The sequence below is a fragment of the Tasmannia lanceolata genome, unplaced genomic scaffold (assembly GCF_043159265.1).
Source record: "Tasmannia lanceolata isolate RefF3 unplaced genomic scaffold, GAP_Taslan_0.1 ptg000007l, whole genome shotgun sequence".
NCBI lineage: Eukaryota > Viridiplantae > Streptophyta > Magnoliopsida > Canellales > Winteraceae > Tasmannia > Tasmannia lanceolata.
Genome location: NW_027518684.1, coordinates 22,928,002 through 22,950,379, shown reverse-complemented (window position 1 = coordinate 22,950,379; position 22,378 = coordinate 22,928,002). Strand labels below are relative to the sequence as shown.

At 41.5% G+C, this 22,378-nt stretch overlaps 1 protein-coding gene across 1 annotated transcript; it reads left to right on the top strand.

Moving 5' to 3' along the window:
* The first annotated feature begins 14,482 nt into the window (after positions 1-14,482).
* LOC143880676 (putative ubiquitin-like-specific protease 1B) lies at positions 14,483-15,426 on the top strand. The gene is made up of 5 exons (XM_077383647.1): positions 14,483-14,494; positions 14,563-14,658; positions 14,740-14,958; positions 15,045-15,142; positions 15,227-15,426. The coding sequence occupies exons 1-5, from the start codon at positions 14,483-14,485 to the stop codon at positions 15,372-15,374; spliced, it is 573 nt and encodes a 190-aa protein (XP_077239762.1). The 3' UTR covers positions 15,375-15,426.
* The last annotated feature ends 6,952 nt before the right edge of the window (positions 15,427-22,378 follow it).

The window sequence follows — 22,378 nt, the reverse complement described above, 5'->3', positions numbered from 1 at the left end:
CGTCGGTAAACAAACATACACTGACGGTTTACTTTAAACGTCGGTGATAACCTTAAGACCAACGTTTTTTTAAATTTTTTAATGACGTTCATAAGCGCCGGTATAAATGACAACACCGACGGTTTGCAAGAAACGTCGGTAAATACTTTTAGGCATGGTAGCATCAGTGACGATCACTAAAAGTGTCGGTGTAAGATACACTGATGTTCATTGGCATATGCATGGACGGTCATGACCGTCAGTGAATGTCATTTTTCTTGTGGTGTGGGCTAAAAGAGTGTGGAATCTTCCCTCTCTCTCTCATACCCATGTCTTTTATCAACGGATGAAGTCTTATTCATCTTTGAATCGGAACAAGAAGCTACAACGGTCCTGGATAAAGGTAAAGAACTGTGGGAAGGCAGACTTTACTCCCTCCTCTCTTGGACCAAAGAATTCTCCTCGGGGCTGGAGGAATTCTGGATTAGATTTTATGGTATTCCTCTTCATGTTTGGGCTACTTCAACAGTCAAAGCTCTAGGTAATCATTTTGGGCAAGTCCTAGAAATTAATATGGAAGGGAACCATAACCAGTGTATGACCTTTGTTTCTGCTAAAATCCTTGCCCCGTGGTGGAATTTTTTACCACCATCTGTTCATATTTAAGTGTCCGGACAAGTTTACACGATTGGAATTGAAATCATTAGGCAGTAGGGGCCCGTTTTCCTCCATTTCAGAGTCTCTCTTATCAGGTTCTGGCACTTTGAGAGGTGCTCAACTTCCGGAAAACTGTCTTACTTATGGATTGCCCATCGACGGCTCCATCGGAAAATCTTGGCCGGGGAGTTGTTGGATCTTTGGGGTCCCATCATTCGAATTTGAATTTCAAATCCCACTCAGGGTCAATATGGTCTTTTAAGAAAACTCTAATTTGGAACCAGTCAAGGTATGTCAGCCCCTTCCGCACTTGGTCCAAGAAAGGATGGTTTTCAGGGGCTAGGAAATACCTTGGGTTTGACAGAAAAGGAACCGTCCCATCTTTGCCTAACAATGGTCTAGTGGGTTGCAGGAAGGACCACCAGCAACTATCTAGTGCGGTTTCTTGCAGAGGCCTCTTTCCAAGGCCAAAGAAAAAATAGCTGGCCCCCCATGGACCCTCTTGGCACGCCCACTGTGCATTGAAATATCCACGTCTCTGGTGGGTTGAGTAAACTCGGAATTTATGAATTGTGATTCTTAATTTGTACAACGAAAGTGGATCAGAACGTGTGCGTTGGAATACGATATGGTAAAGGTTGTTTTCTGGCGATAGCTGCTTTTCTGGTAGTAGTGGGATCTGCCTTGTTCGGGAAAGAACTTTTATAATACCTGGTTGTATCGAGAAAAGATGTGGGCCCGGGGATGCGAATAGTTGAGTCTGATTTTACATAGGCATTTAAAGGGGGGAGTAGATAACTTTTTTAGGTTGTATTCTTCAACAAAGGTAATTCTTTCTTACTGTGGTAAAAAGATGGCTGATTCCTCCTCTTTCTCTGGCCCTCGTACATATAAAAGAGTTCGAAGAGAGTTTCCACTGTATACAGAATGGTTCCAACATCGTCAATGGGTTCAAAATCTGCGTTATAACTTTGCATTCACCTCGGTGAGAGTTCCCACTATCCCAGAACTAATCAAGAAGATTATCAAGCAGCAGTCGAAGCAGTTCCAGGAGGACTACAACCTCGTCTCTGAAGAGTTCTTCCCTTTGACAAGTACACCCAATATTAAGGAGATCTGTACACCGGTGTATAAACTTCCTTTTTTTTCCGAAGCTGGTTGGACTATACTAATAATCTGAGGTGGGTTCAATGGGAGGAAAAAAGAAACCTTTGTATCCAGAAGATAGCTGAAATCATAGCTATTCGGAAGAACCCGGTGGAAGAAGTCTCTTTTCCACAATATGCCTCAGAGTTTTGGCCCGAGGGCATGGAGATGGAATTGGATATTGGAACTTTAATGGTGGAGCTGAACGATTGCGCCACACAGGTTTAAGTTTAGGATCAGCTAAGAATTAACTTCGAGCAATTTGATAAAAGTTTTTGTGTTATTTTTGGATCTGGTGCATGGATGTGGGAGGAAGTAATGAGAAAAGAGAAAAAAAAAAAGAGAGAGAAGAAAAATATAGATAAATAGAATTGATCTTCAGATAGTCTCTGATGGATGGTACAAGTGGGGATCTTTATATATGTAAAAAATGGGGGATAAGAAAAATGAGAGTAGGATGGATCTATGGATGCTCTAGAGGCGATCTTAAAGTCGGGAGAAATATAGACTCTTTTGGCGTTTCAGTATTTTTTGAGGAGATAGTCTCATCTCTCTGGTAGTTCAGGGTATGCCCTGAATTGCCTACATAGATACTGTGTATTGTGTCTAGGGACTCCTTGTCCCCAATGTACGCTCCATGGTATCAATATATTTGTCACTTAAAAAAAAGTCCCATAGAATACTTGGAAAATGGGGTCTAGAATATCTCATACAACACTTGGAAAATGAAGAAGCCATATATGTCTGCTCTTATTTTGCCATCAACCAAACTAAACTGATTTGAAGTGCCCATCAATGGATGAGAGAGAGAGAGAGAGTTTGTATTTAGGTGTCTAGATTATCCTTCAGAACACTTGGAAACTGAAGCGTCTAGATTGTCCTATAGAACATTTGGAAACTGAAGAAACCATGTGGCTCCTCAGCTAATTATTGCTAAATATCGTATCATGGATATAATATACGGATTTGCTAGGGTCCGTCGTAGAAGGCATTTCGCGGATGGTCTGTTGCAGCTGACAGCGGCCACCTCGTGAATGAAGACAAAATCTGCTGAAAAGTGAGCCTCTGTGGTTGCTTTCATATGCAACAGACCATCCGCGAAATGCGATGGATGCTAGCAAATCCCTATAATATATATGCATATGTGGTGTCCAGAGGAGTAGTTGGTGGGCACCCCTATCTAAGTGGGGTGTTAGCCTCAATTCTTTAGGGGGTTGGCTTCCCGTGAACCTTGGTGGTTTGTTGAAGGTTGTGTGAGGACTCACTTGTGTGTGAGGCACAACGGGAAATCATCTTGCAGCTCATAGGCTGGGTATGGATTGTGAGTTCTCTAGAGGGATGCTCTAGTTTCTTTGGTAGAGGAAGGGGGGCAACTATAGTGCATATTGGGTTGGTTCCCACTTGCATTGTGCGTATGGATTGGTACTAAGGGTGTCAATTTTGGCTCGGGCTCGGAGGCTCGCTCGAGCTCGGCTCGAAAAAAGCTCGGCTCGAGCTCGGCTCGAATCCTTAACGAGCCGAGCCGAGCCGGCTCGCCAGGCTCGTTAAGCTTAACAAGCCGAGCCCAATTTAGGCCAGGCTCGGCTCGGCTCGGCTCGGCTCGTTAAGGCTCGTTAAGAATTTAATATATTTAAATATATATATATTATATATTAATTTATACATTAAAAGGGTTGTCCAGGGAGTGAAAGAGGGGGGGGGGGCAAAATATGTCGCTTCATTTTTGGAACCCCATTTGTTACTAGGACCACCCCCATAGTGTAAAAAAAGTAGTCAAATTACACTAGTAGGGCTGTCCAGGGAAGATGAGGGGTGTGAACATAATATAACCCGAGCTCGGTAAGGCTCGCGAGCCTGGCCGAGCCTGACCGAGCCGAGCCTGGTTCGAGCCCGAGCCGAGCTTTTGAGCTTAACGAGCCGAACCGAGCCTGGCCAGGCTCGGCTCGGCTCGGCTCGTTTACACCCCTAATTGGTACTGATGTTGATTATAATGATGCCTCAACACCGAGGTAGGTCTTGTGGGTAGGCCACTCTCTAGGCTTTCCATTAGTTCATATCGGGGATGGCTTCGGCCGCCCTCGCGAGACAAAAGTTTTGCGGAGTAGTCTATGGGGCAAGCTTGCTTTTGGATAACCAAGCCTTCAGTTTGGCAGATCGGGACGTGGTGGACAATGCCTCATTCCTCGGTTAGCTTTAGCCATCCGAGTATGAGAGTGGACATGTGCCACAATCTTGCAAATGGCCCAATGATGCAATGTTGTGAGCACCTACGTCTATCGGCTTGGCAGAGTGGAGTATGGCTGGAACTGGCCTCGCCTCCAGATGGCTGTGGGCATCTTACGAATTGGGTAATGGCACAGGTCTATGCCTTGAACTGCTGGGTCGTAAGGCTTGGCGGATTGGAGTGTGGTATCAGCATGTCTCGAACTGGTTGCACTTGCAGTTAGCTTGAGGGCCTTGTGTTCGATGGACTCGTGATGTAGGCTAATCACGAGAGTAGGTTCAAAGTTGAGCACTACAAGAGCAAACTTAGTAGCTAGGTGAATGGAGCATCAAGGCGTGTTGGGCGTGTAGGGCCTTGCATCAGAAAAGGCTAGACCTAGCATGTGTATCTTGGGGTGCCACATGGGTTTGTCTATGATGAAAAAAAGCCTGTGAAAATAGTATAAGAGCCAAAGGTTCCTAAAGAGCTAAAGACAAATACTTAGGTAGTTGGTATCAAAGCCAAAGAACCTAAGAGCAAAAGATGAATGATGTGATAGTTGATATTGGAGCAAAGGTTATAAGAGCCAAAGGTTCCTAAAGAGTTAAAAGACGAATACTTAGACAGTTGGTATCAAAGCCAAAGAACCTAAGAGCTAAAGATGCATGCTGTCATAGTTGGTATCGGATCAAAGGTTCGCTCAAGAGCTTCGATGAGTGTTTTGATAGGTGACAAATCAGAGCAGGAAGTTTGCAGGCAGTTTTTTCAAGCAAATCCATGGCCCTTACTACATTCAGTATCAATGCATCAACGCAGTTCCCGAAGCCAATGTTTCCGAGATGAGTACCTCTGATAGTGGGACTCAAAGGTGGAGTTGGCACTTTGGTGCAAGTGATGTTTTTGGCATAGTTGCAGTAGTGATACCAATTTTGGCTATGGGATCAATGCATCTCAAGTGCAGTGGCAGTGGCAGTGGCATAAGAGAACCGGAAACCCTGTACATATTGTGGCAAAGTCGAAGTATGTTTGAATGTTGGCCAAGTGGTGACAGCTTTGTAAGCTAGACTGCAGAAGTCTTTGAATTCGACACCTCAAAAGTTCATGTATTCTCCGAGGTAAGTTCTAGGTAAATCCGATGCTTGTGTCCTCCCGGTTGACTACTTCTGTCACTACTCTCCGAGGTAAATACCCACAACCCAGGTTGGAGGTTTTGGGTATCCATGACAGCAATGTGTTTCCTTTCCTTGCACGACAATTTCGAGTGGGAGTTCTCATCTGTCTATGACCCTAATCATTCTTAGTTGTGGGCTTCTCCATGGTCTGAATTTGCTAGCGATATATCTCGGTCATTCTCTCCCCGGTGCCTAGTTGGGGACTTTACCAAGGTTTAATTATGTGGATTAAAAGAAGGAAACTCATACGGGTGCATTTGAATTGCCGGGATCAGGCGTTGGAATCAGAATTTGATTCCAATTCCACCTGATTAAAAAATGAATAGAATCAAGGAGGTGGAATTGACACCGAGGCGGGGAGGAATTAGGGGGGGAATTTGATTCTAGTGTTTTGTTTCAAAGACTTGTTGAAGGAAGGAAATCATTTCCATTGGCCCTACCTTTCTCGGATGATCCTAATCCCTTGATCTATTTAGGTCTCCATGACTTTAAGTGAACATAAAGCATTCATTTTTTTTTTCAAATTAAGACTCAATCTTATGGATGGGATGTCTCCTTAAGGGATCAGGATCACGTGGGTCACCTCTTAATGGTCCGTTAGATCAACTGTTTAAAATACCGGTTTCGGTCCATGGAAAAACCGAAATTTCGGTTGAAATTTGGTAAGAAATTAAAAACAGTATTTAATTAATTTCGAAATTTCGGTTGAAATTTTGTAACAAATTTTTTTTAAAAAAAATGTCCCATAAACAAAATTTCAGACCGAAATTCCGAAATTTAGGCGAAATTTGGTATGTAGCGAAAAATGGGATTTCGGGAAATTTCGGTTTCGGTCCCACTGAAATCTGGAAATTTTGGATTTTGGTCGAAATTTAAAACCATGATATTACTTTTCCCATGTGGGACCCAATGGTAATAGTTAGGATTGAAACCTTACGACTCACAAATGTAATTTTCATTGTTATTCTCAAAATTAGCCATGCACTTTCTGAGAATGGATCTAGTATACACGTCACATGTACGGTTTGGATTCATTGATATTTATGATTCATTCTTACCTTGATTAGGTCAATATTTATTGCTTGTACAACTTGCATATAAGGTCTCACCTGTCCAGAAATTGACACGTGGCCTTCTGTGCTCCTATCAAATTCTGTCCTTCTGGAGCTGAGCTTGATAAGAAATAGTAAATTGCAAAGAGGACACAGACCTAGGGGTGCAACTTGGGTTGGGTCTAACCCAAACCCGATGGGTTTAACCCGAGTTAATTCTGAGTGGGGATAGGGTTGAAGCCTTGGGCAACCTGACCGCGTCCTTCTAATTTTATCATGATTCCATTGCTACACAAATCAACCCGAACCGGTTAGAGTACGTGAGATCTCACCGTTGGATTGAGTTGAGATTCCCCGTTGGATCATCTTGTTGGCAGATTAAACAAGTTTGTTAGATGAGGCAGCCTAGATAAATAAGGCAATTAGATTAGATTAGCAATTAAGTTATATTAGTATGTTTTTATCTGTATCACTACCACAATCAATGCTTATCTTTCTACGTTCATCCTTTCAGTATTCTATATAAACACTCATTAGCTTCATTATAATTTAACCAAAATTGGTGAAATCTTATATTTTATTAGACCCCAATGTAGTGTACCTGGCAATCAAACCCAGTGGATTCTTTTGACGTCAAGTACATTAGCCCCACTTTAGTCATTGATACGCTCGCGCTGGGTGTCCCTAGCAATCAAAAGGGGCGTAAAGATCTCTTCCCCAATGTCAATATCCATTTCTTTTGTATCTCTTTCTCTATTTGCCTAAGGCTGACATTTGAAAAATTAGGTTAGACAGAGTTAGGGCTGAGTAATTTAAAGGCGGGTTGGGTTAGGGTTAGGGTTAGGGTTAGGGTTGGTCGGGTTAGGGTAAGGGTAATGCAGAATACTACTTGGGTTGGGTTGGGTTAGGGGTGGCCTAAACTCAACCCAACCTTGTCCAAGTTGCACCCCTAGTTCCACTGAATGGACATCCCATCCATACGATAAAGAACCACAATAATTTAGAGTTTAGTTTTTGCTGGTGGAAGACCTTAGGATTATCCAATCAAGATGTTTTCAACTGCATCTGACCTAAGCTAGGTTTTATCCAAACTACGTAAGGCAGGCTAAGTCGGTGTTTGTTTAAGATTTATGAAGAATTTTGAGTTCATTAATCGGATTTAAGCTCAAATAAATAAAAGTCAAACCAAAGAAAAGAACCCCTAAACAAATGAAAAATAAAAGCGATTATAATACCCTTTGGGTTGTTTGGATCTAGGGTTAAATAATCTTTCGAGAAAGACCTTCCCTCAATATAATTAAGCAAGAAATAAGGTTTAGTTTCATCTTTCTCACCAACAGGTAAAAAGACACTATCAACTACAAGTTACCGAACTACATACAGACAAATGATATAGGAACGATCAATCATGTTCGATAATAGACACGAACTCAATTGTCCCCTATCTTTAACCAGTTTGTCAAAGGCCAGTGATAGCTTTTGGGAATTGTAACAGATTGTCAGCATATAAGACAAGTGAGTTCACACCTATCTGATCAAGACATGCCCGGCCTACCTTCAGACCTGGCAAACGGGCGGGGCGGGTTTGACCTGGCCCGTACGGGTCCGGTTCAAAATGACTCGGAAAATTTTAGGGGTCACTAAGCTTGGATCCGCACCCGGCCCGTACGGGCCTGGTCGACCCGCGGGTCACCCGGTTTTTTAATGATTTTTTTTTTCTGTTTTCAAGATTTTTATAGGTATTTTCTAGCCACCTTCTCCAAATGCTACTTCTCACCGATCCTTTGCAATTGTATGTGTTGAGAGATTTGTCTTATTAGTTGTGGTGAAAACTGCACGGAAATACTATTTCTGGAAATGTGGCTAGCAATAATAAATACCGAAAGAAGCTAGTAGGGGTGTCAATGGATCCTCTCATTGATCCTTTGCAATTGTATGTGTTGAGAGATTTGTCTTATTAGTTGTGGTGAAAACTGCACGGAAATACTATTTCTGGAAATGTGGCTAGCAATAATAAATACCGAAAGAAGCTAGTAGGGGTGTCAATGGATCCTCTCATTGATCCTTTGCAATTGTATGTGTTGAGAGATTTGTCTTATTAGTTGTGGTGAAAACTGCACGGAAATACTATTTCTGGAAATGTGGCTAGCAATAATAAATACCGAAAGAAGCTAGTAGGGGTGTCAATGGATCCACTTCGGGTCGGATCCGCCTATGTCACAATCACGATCCATTCAAATTCCTTATCAGTCGGGTCAGAGTCGGATCGTTCTTCGGATCCTACTTTGCACGTCATGATCACGATCCATTTTAATTCGGACCGTCCATCGGAGTGTCCTATTATGTTTCACTAAGCTAAGTAAACAATTAATTTTTTTTAAAAGAGATAGAATGGCAGTCCACTATTAGTGTGTCTCTATGCATTTTCTTCAACTAAATTAAAAATTTATCTATGTTTAATCTAGGAAAATTTGTTAGAAAAATGCAAAGTTTTGGTTGAATTGTGAAGTAAGGGTAGAGTTGGAGAAATTGTAAAAGAGGGGTTGTCAGGTACGGTCAGACAGTGAATTTGATGAAAATACCCCTCTTTAGTTTTTTACTTTTACTTTTAACTTTTAACCCATTATTTTTCACCGTTTCTCACTTCTACCATTCTCTCTACCCAAACAAGGGTTTCATCTCGCCGGAGAAACGAAGTTTCTCGCCGTCGACCTCGCACGTCGCTCCTGAAGCACGTTCTACTCGCCGGAAGCACGACCTACTCGGCGAAAACCATCCCCTCTCGCCGTAAATCAGTTTCCTCCCCTATACGAAGGTAATTTTGAAACATTTCATCCAGGGTTTTGTTTATTTTGGGTTTTTTTCTTGAGGGGTTGGATCTCACACACTTCCAACAATGTCTGTTGCTCTCTGAACCTCTTTTAAGTGCCTCTTTACTAGTGTGTGAAACGGATTTGCATTAGTATGTATTTTTTAAGGCTTTGAAATGCTTTGGAAGGGGTTTCATTTGGATGGTTTTCGAATTTTTAGGGTTTCAATGGGCTGGAACCATTAATTGCTAGAAACAAAATATTTTGACATAGGGTTTGTAGGTTTTCAATGGTTGGGCTTTGATTTTTGGTTTGAAAGGGTTTCATTTAGGGCTTTAAATGGTTTCAATGATCTCATTTAGGGTTTCAATGGGTTTGAATGGTTTAGGGTTTCATGTAGGGTTTTTCAATGCTTTAATTTAGGGTTTCAATGGTTTCAGTGGTTTGAATGGGTTAATTTAGGGTTTGGTTTTCAATGGTTTCAATGGTTTCAAAGGGTTTTAAAGGGTTTCCATATAGGGTTTCAATAGTTTTATTTAGGGTTTGAAACAACATTTTGGGATTGAAAGGGTTTCATGTAGGGTTTCATTATTTTCATTTAGGGTTTCAAAGTATTTCAATGGTTTAGGGTTTAATTTAGGGTTTATTTAGGATTTCAATAGTTATCAATGGTTTCAGTTAGGGTTTTAGGTGGGGTTTCAATTCTTTCATTTAGGGTTTCAATGGTTGCAATGGTTTAAGGGGTTTCAGTTAGGATTTCAATGGTTTCAAAAGGTTTCATTTAGGTTTTCAATGGTTTCGGCATATTTCATGTTGGATTTCACTCTAGTTCATAGGGTTTCATTTAAGGTTTGAAAAGGTTTCAATGGTTTATGTTTGCATTTATGGTTTCATTTAGTGTTTCATATAGGGTTTTAATGGATTTAATGGTTTGAAGGATTCATTTAGGGTTTCAATGATTGCATTGGTTTGTTCGGGTTTCATTTAGGGCTTAGAAAATTGGAACCAGTATTCCATGGAAGTTGGATCCATGGAACCACATATTAAAAAGTTGGAAGCAGTATTCGATGGATCCTCTATCTAGTAATATTGGTTCCATCTGTCTAATTTAAGGTTCCCTGGATCCTCTAATCAGTAATCTGTTCCAACAGTCTAATATGTGGTTCCAACTATCGAAATTGTTGTTCCAAAGGGTTTCATTTTACTTGGTATTTCAGCATTTTTCATTTTCGGTGTGAAAGGGTTTCATTCAATGCTTTGAAGGCTTTCATTTGGGATTTCAATGGTTTTGAGTGGTTTCAATGGTATGAATGGATCCTCTGTGCAGTAAATACTAATTCCAATTTCGTAATATGTGATTTCAAATGTTGTTTTAGTGGTTCCGAGGATCCTGTGACAGTGGTTTGAAGTGGTTCGGAGTCTGTAAAGAGTGGTTTTGTTTGAAGTCTGTAAATGTTTTTAAATTCAAGTATCTATATAGTGTTCCATGTGTCTAATAGTAATTAAATGTGGTTTGAAGTGTGTTATACTGCATCGTAGTTTTGTGAATGGAATAATAGTGTGTTTGAAGTTTCTTTTCGTTCAAGTATCTTGTCCTGGTTTCTGCAGATAAGAAGTGGAAGTGGTTCCCTTTTTCGTATTTGCAACCCCGTAAAAACCTTAGCCAAAACCCCATATAGAGATCATGCCGCACACGAAGAACGCGAAGAAGACTGTCACTGTGCCCGAAGGCTCTTCCAGCCGCAAACGGCTTGGGAACGATGTCCGTGAGCCCTCCCCTCCCACACCTCCCTCCGAGGAAGCTGAATATATGGGCGAAGGAGAGGAGGACGTCGAGGTCGGCTCCGTAAAGGCGGCATCCTCCGTTCGTCGTATAGAAAGGAAGGGCATATTGCGAGGTAGGAAAATCGTCTTTGAAGATCTTGCCGCATATGATGTTCGATCCCTTTTTGTGGCCTTTGGATGGGTTAATTTTCTCGGAGTACACTGTGATTCATACCCGACTCTTGTCAAACAATTATATCCCAATTATAGAGTCGACGAAGATTATAAGTTCTTCCACTCCACAGTCAATAATAAAACCTTTCGCATGACCATGGAGAAGTTTTGTGAAGTCACCTCTCTTCCCACCACAGGCGACAAGATTTTCTTCTGGCCCGGTACCATAGATGACTTTGATCGTTATATGGTTGATCCTGTCACCGCTTATGAGGACCTTGGCTACAGACCCCCACCTAATGACGGGTCAACCAACGTGTCCTACAATTCCCTTAGCCGTAGGTGCAAAGTCCTACACAAGATTCTGACCAGCAATATCACGCCTCGCGGAGGCAATAGTGACATGGTCCGGCCTTTTGAGGCGTTTATTATGTATCGACTTCTAAAGGGCCAGCCCCTTCACCTTGGCTATATCATACTTAGCTTCATGGAGGACATGAGGACAAAGACCTTGGCTAGTCTACCATTTGGGATGCTTCTGACACGTATCTTCCAACATGAGAAGCTGATCCAAGGTAGCGAAGAACGCGTTCATCCTTCTAATCCAATGAATCGTACAACTATAAAGGCAATGCAACTTGATTAGCAGAGGTCCGCTCCACCGCCTCGTCCGCAGGCTCAGCGTGTATCGGCAGAGGAGCTCGTTGCACATCGTCAGTACTTTGACGAGAAGTTTACTACGCTTTCTCAGCTCCTTGCATCTCATCATGAGGACCATGTCGCGACACAGCAGGCTGTGAGCGCCCTACGCACCGAGGTCTCCACCCTCCGGCAGGAGTATGGAACGTCATTCACCTCCCTCACTGAGCAGGTTTCTTCACTCAGCGAGTTGGTCCGCCGCCTGCTGACCCTAGATCATTAGGTTGTTGCTGCTGATGAGAGCTGTACATAATCCCTATGCAGTTATTTACTTTTTGGTTTAGTGTTTCTGGCATGTATATGGATGGTATGTTATTATGGTTGTTATGAAGTGATATGTTATAATGGTTGATATTATGGATGGATGGATGGTATGTTATATTTGAGTTTGATATGTTATTCTGGATGGATGGATGGATGGATGATATGTTATTATGGTTGTTCTATTTCTCTGTCTTGGATGGATGGTATGTTTTCATGGTTGTTATGAATAGCAATGGTCCTACTAATCCAATGAATGGTACAACTCTAAAGTGAGTTGGGGATATTTGTCAGGCCTTTATGGATAATTTTGATTCTCTTTACCTGTGCATGGGACTAACACCGTGTTTGAAGTGGTTGTCGCTGCTTTCTACAGATTGTGTTTAAGTTAAGGATAGAAAGGTTCCCATTTCCTTCGTCGCGGCTTCGTCATGGTGATTAACTTCTCCATTTCCATTTGCATCTCCTTAAGTTTCTACCTCAACTGTTTTCTAATAGCTTTTTTTGCAGGCCAAATATGTCTTATCTAGATGCTGTCCTTCCCGCTTCTAGGAGTCCTTAAAAACGTTTCGATTACATGATGCGCATAAGAATTTGATAAATAAGACCCCATTCAGAGATTTGCTACTACACAAGAACCTCGAGGATGTCGAGTTGCGCAAGAGGATTTTGACGACATTGGTGAGAAAGTGGGATCCGAAGCGGAAAGCATTTAGATTGGGGAGCATTGTAGTTCCTTTTATAGTTAGTGATGTAGCCAAAATATTAGGCTTAACTATGAGAGGGGAGAGGCTGCAACTAGATTGGGATAGCATGACAAGGGTGGACGGTTGGAGGTTTGGGCTTCCAACAGCTACCTTCGAAGATGTTGTAAATGTTATTCATGCGGAAATGGATTCAAATGAAGAAGAGTCGATAAAGTCGACAGTGAAACATGTGATCTTGTTATTCTGCAGTACTGTCTTGTTCGCACAGAGGGATCACAAGGCATGTTCTTGCCTGTTCCCTTATATTGATTTGAGGACTATAGGAGATGTTGCATGGGCTTATCTCGTTCATGAATTCTTGGTCATGTCCATAAATTCACATGCTGCACTTGGTGGGAAGGGGCATATATTGGGTTGCTCTATCATTTTACAGGTAATTTTCCATTCATGCCTTATAGTTACTTGTTTCTAAATTATAGGAGTGCATAAATAATGTAGCGTGATTTCAGGTATGGCTATTTGAGCATACCACGTTCTGGGTACCTGATTACCCTGATGCTTATCCACGTCTATTTAAGTGGATCAATGAGGATACCAAGAAGACGGAGCATAAAAAGTTGATTGACCGTGTTGGTGATGGGATGGTGAAAGCAACAGATGTGAGAGATTAATGTTAATTGGTCGTTGTATGTATGTCTTGCATGTTGTTTTCTAACATTCGTATTTGTAATAAAAAAATATGACATTTATTTCAGGTGGTTCTGATGGTTGAAGCTATGGCGAGGGAGGAAGCCCTACTGCTCACCCAGGTTCAGGACGACGTTGTTGGTGTTGTAGAGGATTCAGTGGGGGATTCGATTGGGGCAATTGTGCCTACAGTGGGGAATGCGATCGGGCCAATTGTGGCATGTAAGGGGAGAGAACGAAGAAGGAGAGGGATGAAAGTAAGAGAGGGACTTCTGAAAGAAGTAGAGGAATCCGCATCTCATAGTTCTTTGTTGGAGAGGATAGTGAAACTTGAACATGAAGTGAGGGAGCTAAAAAGTCAGTTGAAAGGGACAGATTCATTGAAGAAGAAAGGTGTACAGTTATCGGGTGAGGAGGAGAAGGTAGTGAAGGATAAAAACAAAGCTGCTCGAACAAAGAAGAAGCAAACAAATGAAGATGAACAAGTGGATAAAACAGGACATATTGAAAAGAAAGATGGGGACGTTGGGATAGGGAGTGATAAGGGACGTTGAGAGGGTGGATTAGTAGAAGATCCGAAGACGGTGGATATTGTAGAGTTTGGGTATGATGTTGGGAAAGATGTGGTTGTTGATCCAATAGACTAGATCTATATTAATAGTCAAATTACAGAGGATGACCGGAAGGTTGCAGCTAATATAGTTGCTATCTTGCTTGACACTCCCGAAATGAAGAGTAAACAATGGAGCATTGAAAATAATGTAAAGCAACGTCGAAGGCGAATAAGACCTAGTAGAGCAATGAGATCACCATATTACATAGGCCAGAGGAAATTCAAGGATGCTCTTGGCAAAGTCACCGGGCCTGCAGCGAGCAAGGTGGATGCATTGGCAGCGCTACAACCTTGGTAAATTCCTTATAACTTAGATTGTGTTGGAAAGCCCATTTCACTTTTTGGAACTCTATCTTGTCCGATTAAATTCATAGATAGGTTGTTTCAGTAGAATGATCTGAGCTAAGGTCCATAGAGGGAGATGACTTTTTACTAGATTTGCAGTGACAAAGTCATTGAAAGTGATGGGTACTACATGTGTAAAGAAGACTTGCTTCTACTAAGCGATCGTAGAGGGTGGTTATCATCTCCGGTAAGATTTTATGTTATTTATTAGATATGGTTCATTGTGTAACGTAAAGAGTGAGCGCACATTTCTTTTTAAGTTCCTTCTCGTTGACCAATGGTCTGTTCTGTAGATCGGTAATGTATATACCGACTACTTGAACTTGCGGGACGAATGTTTGCGAAAAGAACAAAAGGGAGCATGCATTTGCCTTACTACCCATCTAGCTGTGAGATTAAAGTGACTTACAAGTAATGATTTTTGTATTTGAAGCTACCGGCAATTCTAACAATTGTTTTCGTGGTTGCAGCAACTTATAATATCCGATAGATGTGAAAATCCCGAAGCATGTTCCCGATTCGTAAAGCATCTAGAGAATATCCCACTTAAAGAGCTAAGAAAAGTACTCATTTCAATCAACATAGATTTGGTTCATTGGGTTCTTCTACTCTTGGATATCGGTCAGTGTACCTTCGCTCTTTACGACTCTCTAGTCGCTCGCACGGATCCTAGAAGGGTGCAACCCCTTGTGAGTACTACCCTAAACTTGTTTCGTAGGCCAACTATTAATTTATGCTGACTACTGGCATAACGTACTGAATTATTGATTTGTAGGTTGATTACCTTGTTCAATGGTTCAAAAGGGTGAAAGACATTGATATAAGTGCATTCCCCATTGATGAAGTGGTTGTTCGGCCCATACAAAATAACGGGTGATGTAACTTCCAATTACTTGAGTTAGGAAAACCTACGTAAACGATTAATTCTTATTGTTCCATATTCTTCCTGTTTTGCAGCCACGATTGTGGGCTGTTCGTTTTGAAAGAGATGGAATACCTCAGCCGTGACGCTAGTTTGGATTTCACCCAGAAAGATATTATGGCTATGCGAACTTCTCTATTTTCTGAAATGTTAAATGGGGTGTATGGGAAAGTATCCATTTAACTTTTGGGAGGAAGTGATGTTGTAACTTTGTAATGTAATTGTTGTTTTGTTTCGTGGGCATGATTTGTAATAGTGTCTTGTTTCGTGGGCATGATTTGTAATGTAATTGTTGTTTCAGTTATTTTGTGCTTATTTTGTGCTTGATACATAGCGATGCATATCGATGTCTGCAGGTTTAATTTGTGAGTTCTGTAATGGAAATGGCAGGAAAAATTATATATAACCGACATTATATAACACATTTTACACAGTATTAACAAGAAGATATTTTGTGGGGAAACAAATGAATTGTTTACCAGGACTTGGTAATTGAGAAACACCCAAATAGCCTCCTCATTCTCACCATCTATGCAACAGGCTTAAAATCACAGTCGAATCATATGGTGTACCCCCGAGCCGCCAATTGAATCTTCCGAGTTCCGAAACGGATTTCTGAACGTTTCATTTCGACTCCCGAATGATGCCCAGAGGGGAATCCAAAACTACTGGAACTGCATAGGGAGTCCGAATGAATATTCGGACTTCCGAAACGGAATTTCGAATGTTTCATTCGGACTCCCGCATGATGCCCAGTAGGAACCCAAAACTACTGGAACTGCATCAGGAGTCCGAATAATTCTTTGGACTTCCGAAATGGAATTCCGAACGTTTCATTCGGACTCCCGAATGATGCCCAGGGGGAACCCAAAACTACTGCAACTTCTTCGGGAGTCCGAATGAATATTCGGACTTCCGATTAGGAAGTCCGAAGTTCATTCGGACTCCCGAATGTTGCCCAGTAAGAACCCAAAACCTGGAACTACATCGGGAGTCCGAATGAATCGTCGAAGTTCTGAAACGGAATTCCGAATGTTTCATTCGGACTCCCGAATGATGCCCAGGGGGAACCCAAAACTACTGGAAGTCGATCGGGAGTCCGAACGAACCTTCAGAATTCCGATTCGGAAGTCCGAAGATTCATTCGGACTCCCGAAGGATGCCCAGTAGGAACCCAAAACTACTGGAAGTCCATCGGGAGTCCTGATGAAGCTTCGGAATTCCGACTTTGGTGTTCGAAGCTTCCTTCGGACTCCCGATGATGCCCAGTAGGAACCCAAAATTACTGTAAGTCCATCGGGAGTCCGAAGGAAGCTTCGGACACCCGAATCGGAATTTCGAAGCTTCATCTGGACTCCCGACGGATGCCCGGATTGAAGGCCAATTCTACTGGCATTAATTCGGGAGTCCGAATTAATCGTCGGGCTTCCGGATAAGACTTCCGAAGGTTCTTTCGGACTCCCGAATAAACCCAGATTGGAGACCAACTCTATACGCAGAGAGAGAGAGGATAGAGAGATAGAGAGATAGAGAGAGTTAGAGAGAGAGAGGTGAAGATATACATGGCAATAACGAAACAAAAGTGTTCAAACAGTTATTCCAATATGAACAGGGTGTATCCAATAGCAATTAAAATTGTGGTTCCAAACAAAATTGTTCAACCAGTTGTTCCAAAATTGTGGTTCCAAAAAATGTACAGTTCCGGCCAACTAGTGGCTACAACAACGTTTAATTTTTACAATTTCCGTGTGAGTAAGTATCATGTGTTGTAACAAGGTTCCCAAAATCATTGCCACTTTGTACAGAAAAACCAACAACTCCATTCCTAAGTAAAGAAAGGAGGTGTGAAGGACACTCCGGACCTACAAGAGAAAGTTGCTACAATCAATAAAATGATGGGTTTAATATGAAAATCATATCGAGTGCGTAATAATGAAACATACATGTTCTGTGTGGGTGCGGATGGACCAATGGGAGTCATATTTAACTGACGATTTACGAGGGGAGGATTTTTACACGTTCTTTTGTTATGTCCAGGTTCCCCACATGATTTGCAGTTCTGATGTTGTCCAAATTGCAGCCCTCTCTCTATTCGTACTTTTTTTGGTCGTCCGGGCTGTCGTCTTACTCGCGGTGGCAATAATACTAGTAAATCATGGGATGGCTCGGGCCATTGTGTTCGATCTAAAGTTGGATGAATCACCTCCTCATACGTACTCCGATATGTTGAAGCCAAAAACCAATCCTGGCAGTACTTATATCGGTCAAGCTTATTTAATCCCATAGCTGCTATGGCATGCCCACACGTCAATCCCATCGTTTGAAAAAGACCACACGTACATGTTTTCTTCTCTAAATCCACACTATCCGTATGAGTGGATGAGAGCACTTCATATTCATTCCAACTACACGTGCGGGGTAGAAACTTGCTGCCAAACGAACATGATCTGTCCAACCACTTTTCTGCTCTATGAGTTAAATGCGTTTTCCATGTAGCCCCAGCTTTCCGGCGAAAGTGGAAGAAGTCTTGTACTTTCCATCTAGTGTGATCGACTAGAGCAGCAATCGGCAACTCCCTTGCGTCCTTCAATACGTTGTTGAAGCATTATGCTGCATTAGTGGTGAGCACATTCCACCTGGCCCCTTTAAAATGTACATTAGCCCAATTTTCTTTAGGAATCTCAGATATCCATTTCTCTGCTTTTTCATTCTTTGCTTTTATGAGTTCCATCGCCTCCTTATGGTCACTCTCCCTTAAGGCATATGCCGCTCTGGAAAATAGTTTACAAAGTTTTTGACTCTTAAAGGTCTTCAACAGATTGGCATTGAGGTGACGAATACAGTAGCTATGGTATGATCCTGGTAATGCTTCAGCAACAGCTCTAAGCAGACCCTTCATCCGATCGGAGGAAATCGTAAATTCATTGTTGTTTTTGTCTACTGGCATCACCCTCTGGCGGAGTAAAAGATGAAACCATAGCCAACTGTCAAAGTTCTCGTTCTCAACCATGACAAAAGCTAACGAAAATAATCCACCATCACCATCTAGAGTTGTCGCAGCCAATAAGATTCCTTTATATTTCCCTCGCAAATATGTCCCATCAATTAGTATTAGGGCTCTAACTGTTCGACTGAACACATGGATGCTAGGGCCGAATGACCAAAATAAACGACCAAATGTGTCATCTCCACTACCCCATAGCTGTCGGGTTCGGTATACACGCATAATGGTGCCAGGACTACATCTCCTGAGCATATGCATGAAGGATGCGGTAAGAAGCCTCCGCATTTCCACACATAATTTCGCGTATAATGACCTTCGCATTGAAAGCTTTTGTACAGCTTAAGGTTATACTCCACTTATCCTTGACGTATGCTCTTATCAAACTAGGTGTCACATCTCCTAGACGGGAAAATAACCCTAGGCAGGTTTCAGCTGCCCAAGATGCTGTGGCAAGGGGATGATCATTACCACTCCTCGTACTTGAGCATGTATGCTCTGGCAAGAACCTGTTCACCCTAACACAATCCAGGTAATTTGTCCCACTGATTCTGAAAGGACAACTTCCATTCTTGCATCTAACAACATACTTTGCAGGTTTTGAGTCTACTGGGACGAATACAAAACGCCTATCAATTGCATACTCTCTAACTTTGTTCTTAAATACTTTTAAATTCGGGAAGATTCCCCCCACCTTCAACTCCTCAATTCCTATTCTCCCCACATTTAATTCATCCACAACCATTTCATCTACTTCCATCGGCTCCCTTGTATACGTATTACCGAACGGGTTGCTGATAATGTTATGTACACAATCATGGTCTCCGATAATGTTATGTACACTATCCTGATCATCTACACCATCCTGCTCTACACCTTGGCTGTCATCGTCCTCATCAAAGTCCTCATCACCATCCTCGCAAATGACATCATTAACATGCATATCACTATGAAAATCCCTACTGAACGTGCATCGTGCCTGTATGGTAAGGACTAGGTTAGAATGAAATTCAATGAGACAAAAATATAACCTCCCAACTAAATATAATTTCTATAATTTATTACATGGAAGTGGTCTTATGTTCAGTTGTATCTTCCTCTGTCTCATTAAAAATTGGATCCTCATAATCTTCATTCAAGTCTACTGAATATCTACCGACCCGATCAACATTAGACTAACAATAATGGAATGACAATTTCATCAATGGAATCACAATTTCATACACGGATAGTACCTATGGTTGGTATGTCCTTCGCCATGTCGTATTCGTTTGCTGAGAGCTTCAGATGGAATAGGTGTTGCTGACACTGCACGAACGGAATTATTTTTGGGACTCAAAGCAGGTTCGATTGGAGTAGAAGCTTCATAATGTTCATTTATATCAACTACATTTCTGAGCAATGAAAATTTCCACATGAGATAATTTTCTAATGGAATGAGAATTTAAAGAATGCCACAGTCTAGCTGAGTTAATATTTTACCTTTTCATGGGGATAGGTGCAGATATAATTTCTCCGACTCTGTACTCTTTAGTTATGTACAGGCTGATAGAATTAAAGAGGCTATTTTCAAAAAGCATCATCACCATACCTAGCTCATCATCATTTCGAATGTCGTATAACATGATTTGATATGGATCCATGACATATCGACATTTTATAGATAATGACACGCTGATTCCTGTGGTCCCAATCCTTTGGTGAATTAGAGACTGAAATTCTAAAAATTTTATATGGCGATTCACAGTTAAACACATTTTCGTCCCGCCAATATATTGGAATGATACTTCATCCTTCAAGTACCCATCAACGTGTAACATAAAAGATGCCCTTTTTCCACCATTTTTGCACACCCTGTTTCGATAAGAACCATTATTAGTACACTTATGATCACTTTTGGACCAAAACAATACTATTACACTTTTGGAACCACTAAATTATGGTTCGAAGGTGTTCATAATGGTCCGATTATATACATACTGAGTATGAGTACCTTAATCACTATCAATACACTCATGATCACTTATAAAGTGCATGAAAGTCTACTTACACTCTAGGAACCACTACTTACACTCTTGGAACCACTAAGTTGCAAAATTTTATATGGCGATTCACAGTTAAACACATTTTCGTCCCGCCAATATATTGGAATGATACTTCATCCTTCAAGTACCCATCAACGTGTAACATAAAAGATGCCCTTTTCCCACCATTTTTGCACACCCTGTTTCGATAAGAACCATTATTAGTACACTTATGATCACTTTTGGACCAAAATAATACTATTACACTTTTGGAACCACTAAATTATGGTTCGAAGGTGTTCATAATGGTCCGATTATATACATACTGAGTATGAGTACCTTAATCACTATCAATACACTCATGATCACTTATAAAGTGCATGAAAGTCTACTTACACTCTAGGAACCACTACTTACACTCTTGGAACCACTAAGTTGCAAAATTTTATATGGCGATTCACAGTTAAACACATTTTCGTCCCGCCAATATATTGGAATGATACTTCATCCTTCAAGTACCCATCAACGTGTAACATAAAAGATGCCCTTTTTCCACCATTTTTGCACACCCTGTTTCGATAAGAACCATTATTAGTACACTTATGATCACTTTTGGACCAAAACAATACTATTACACTTTTGGAACCACTAAATTATGGTTCGAAGGTGTTCATAATGGTCCGATTATATACATACTGAGTATGAGTACCTTAATCACTATCAATACACTCATGATCACTTATAAAGTGCATGAAAGTCTACTTACACTCTAGGAACCACTACTTACACTCTTGGAACCACTAAGTTGTGGTTCCAAGGTCTAAATAATGGTTCCCAATGTATTAAACCACTTTTACAAAGCATGAACCCTATTTACTCTCTTCGAACCATAATTTACACTCTTGGAAGCACTTATAAATTGCATGAAAGTCTATTTACACTCTTGGAACTATAATTTACACTCTTAGAACCACTACTTACACTCTTCGAACTACTAAATTATGGTTCTCAGTGTATTACACCACTTTAACAAAGCATGAACCCCTATTTACACTCTTGGAACCATATTTTAAACTATTGGAAGCACTATTTACACTCTTGGAACCACATTTTATACCTCGGAACCACTAGGGAACCACATTTTATACCCCGGAACCACTATGGAACCACCATTTATACCTCGGAACCACTAGGGAACCCCATTTACACCCCGGAACCACTACGGAATCACATTTTATACCCCGGAAGAACTAGAGAACCACATTTTATACCCCGAAACCACTAGGGAACCACATTTTATACCCGGGAACCACTACGGAACCACATTTTATACCCCGGAACCACTAGGGAACCACATTTTATAGCTCGGAACCACTAGGGAACCACAATTTCCACCCCGGAACCACTAGGGAACCACATTTTCAACCCCGGAACCATTAGGGAACCATATTTGATACCTCAGAACCACTAGGGAACCGCATTTTTTATTCCGGAACTACTAGGGAACCACATTTTATAAGTCCAAACCACTACTGAACCACATTTTCTACCAAGGAACCATTAGGGAACCATTAGGGAACCACATTTTATAACTCTGAACCATTAGGGAACCACAATTTTGACCCCGGAACCACTACGGAACCACATTTTCTACCCCGGAACCACTACATTTTATACCCCGGAACCACTAGGGAACCATATTTTATACCTTGGAACCACTACGGAACCACATTCTATACACCAGAACCACTCGGGAACAACATTCTATACCTCGGAACCACTAGGGAACCACATTTTATACCCTGTAACCACTAGGGAACCACATTTTATACCTCAGAACCACTAGGGAACCATATTTTCTACCCAGGAACCACTAGGGAACCACATTTTATAAGTCGAAACCACTAGGAAACCACATTTTATACCCCAGAACCACTACGGAACCACGTTTTATACCCCGGAACCACTACGGAACCACATTTTATAGCTCGGAACCACTAGGGAAGCACAATTTCCACCCCGGAACCACTAGGGAACCACATTTTCGACCCCGGAACCATTAGGGAACCATATTTGATACCTCGGAACCACTAGGGAACCACATTTTATAAGTCCAAACCACTACAGAACCACATTTTCTACCAAGGAACCATTTGGGAACC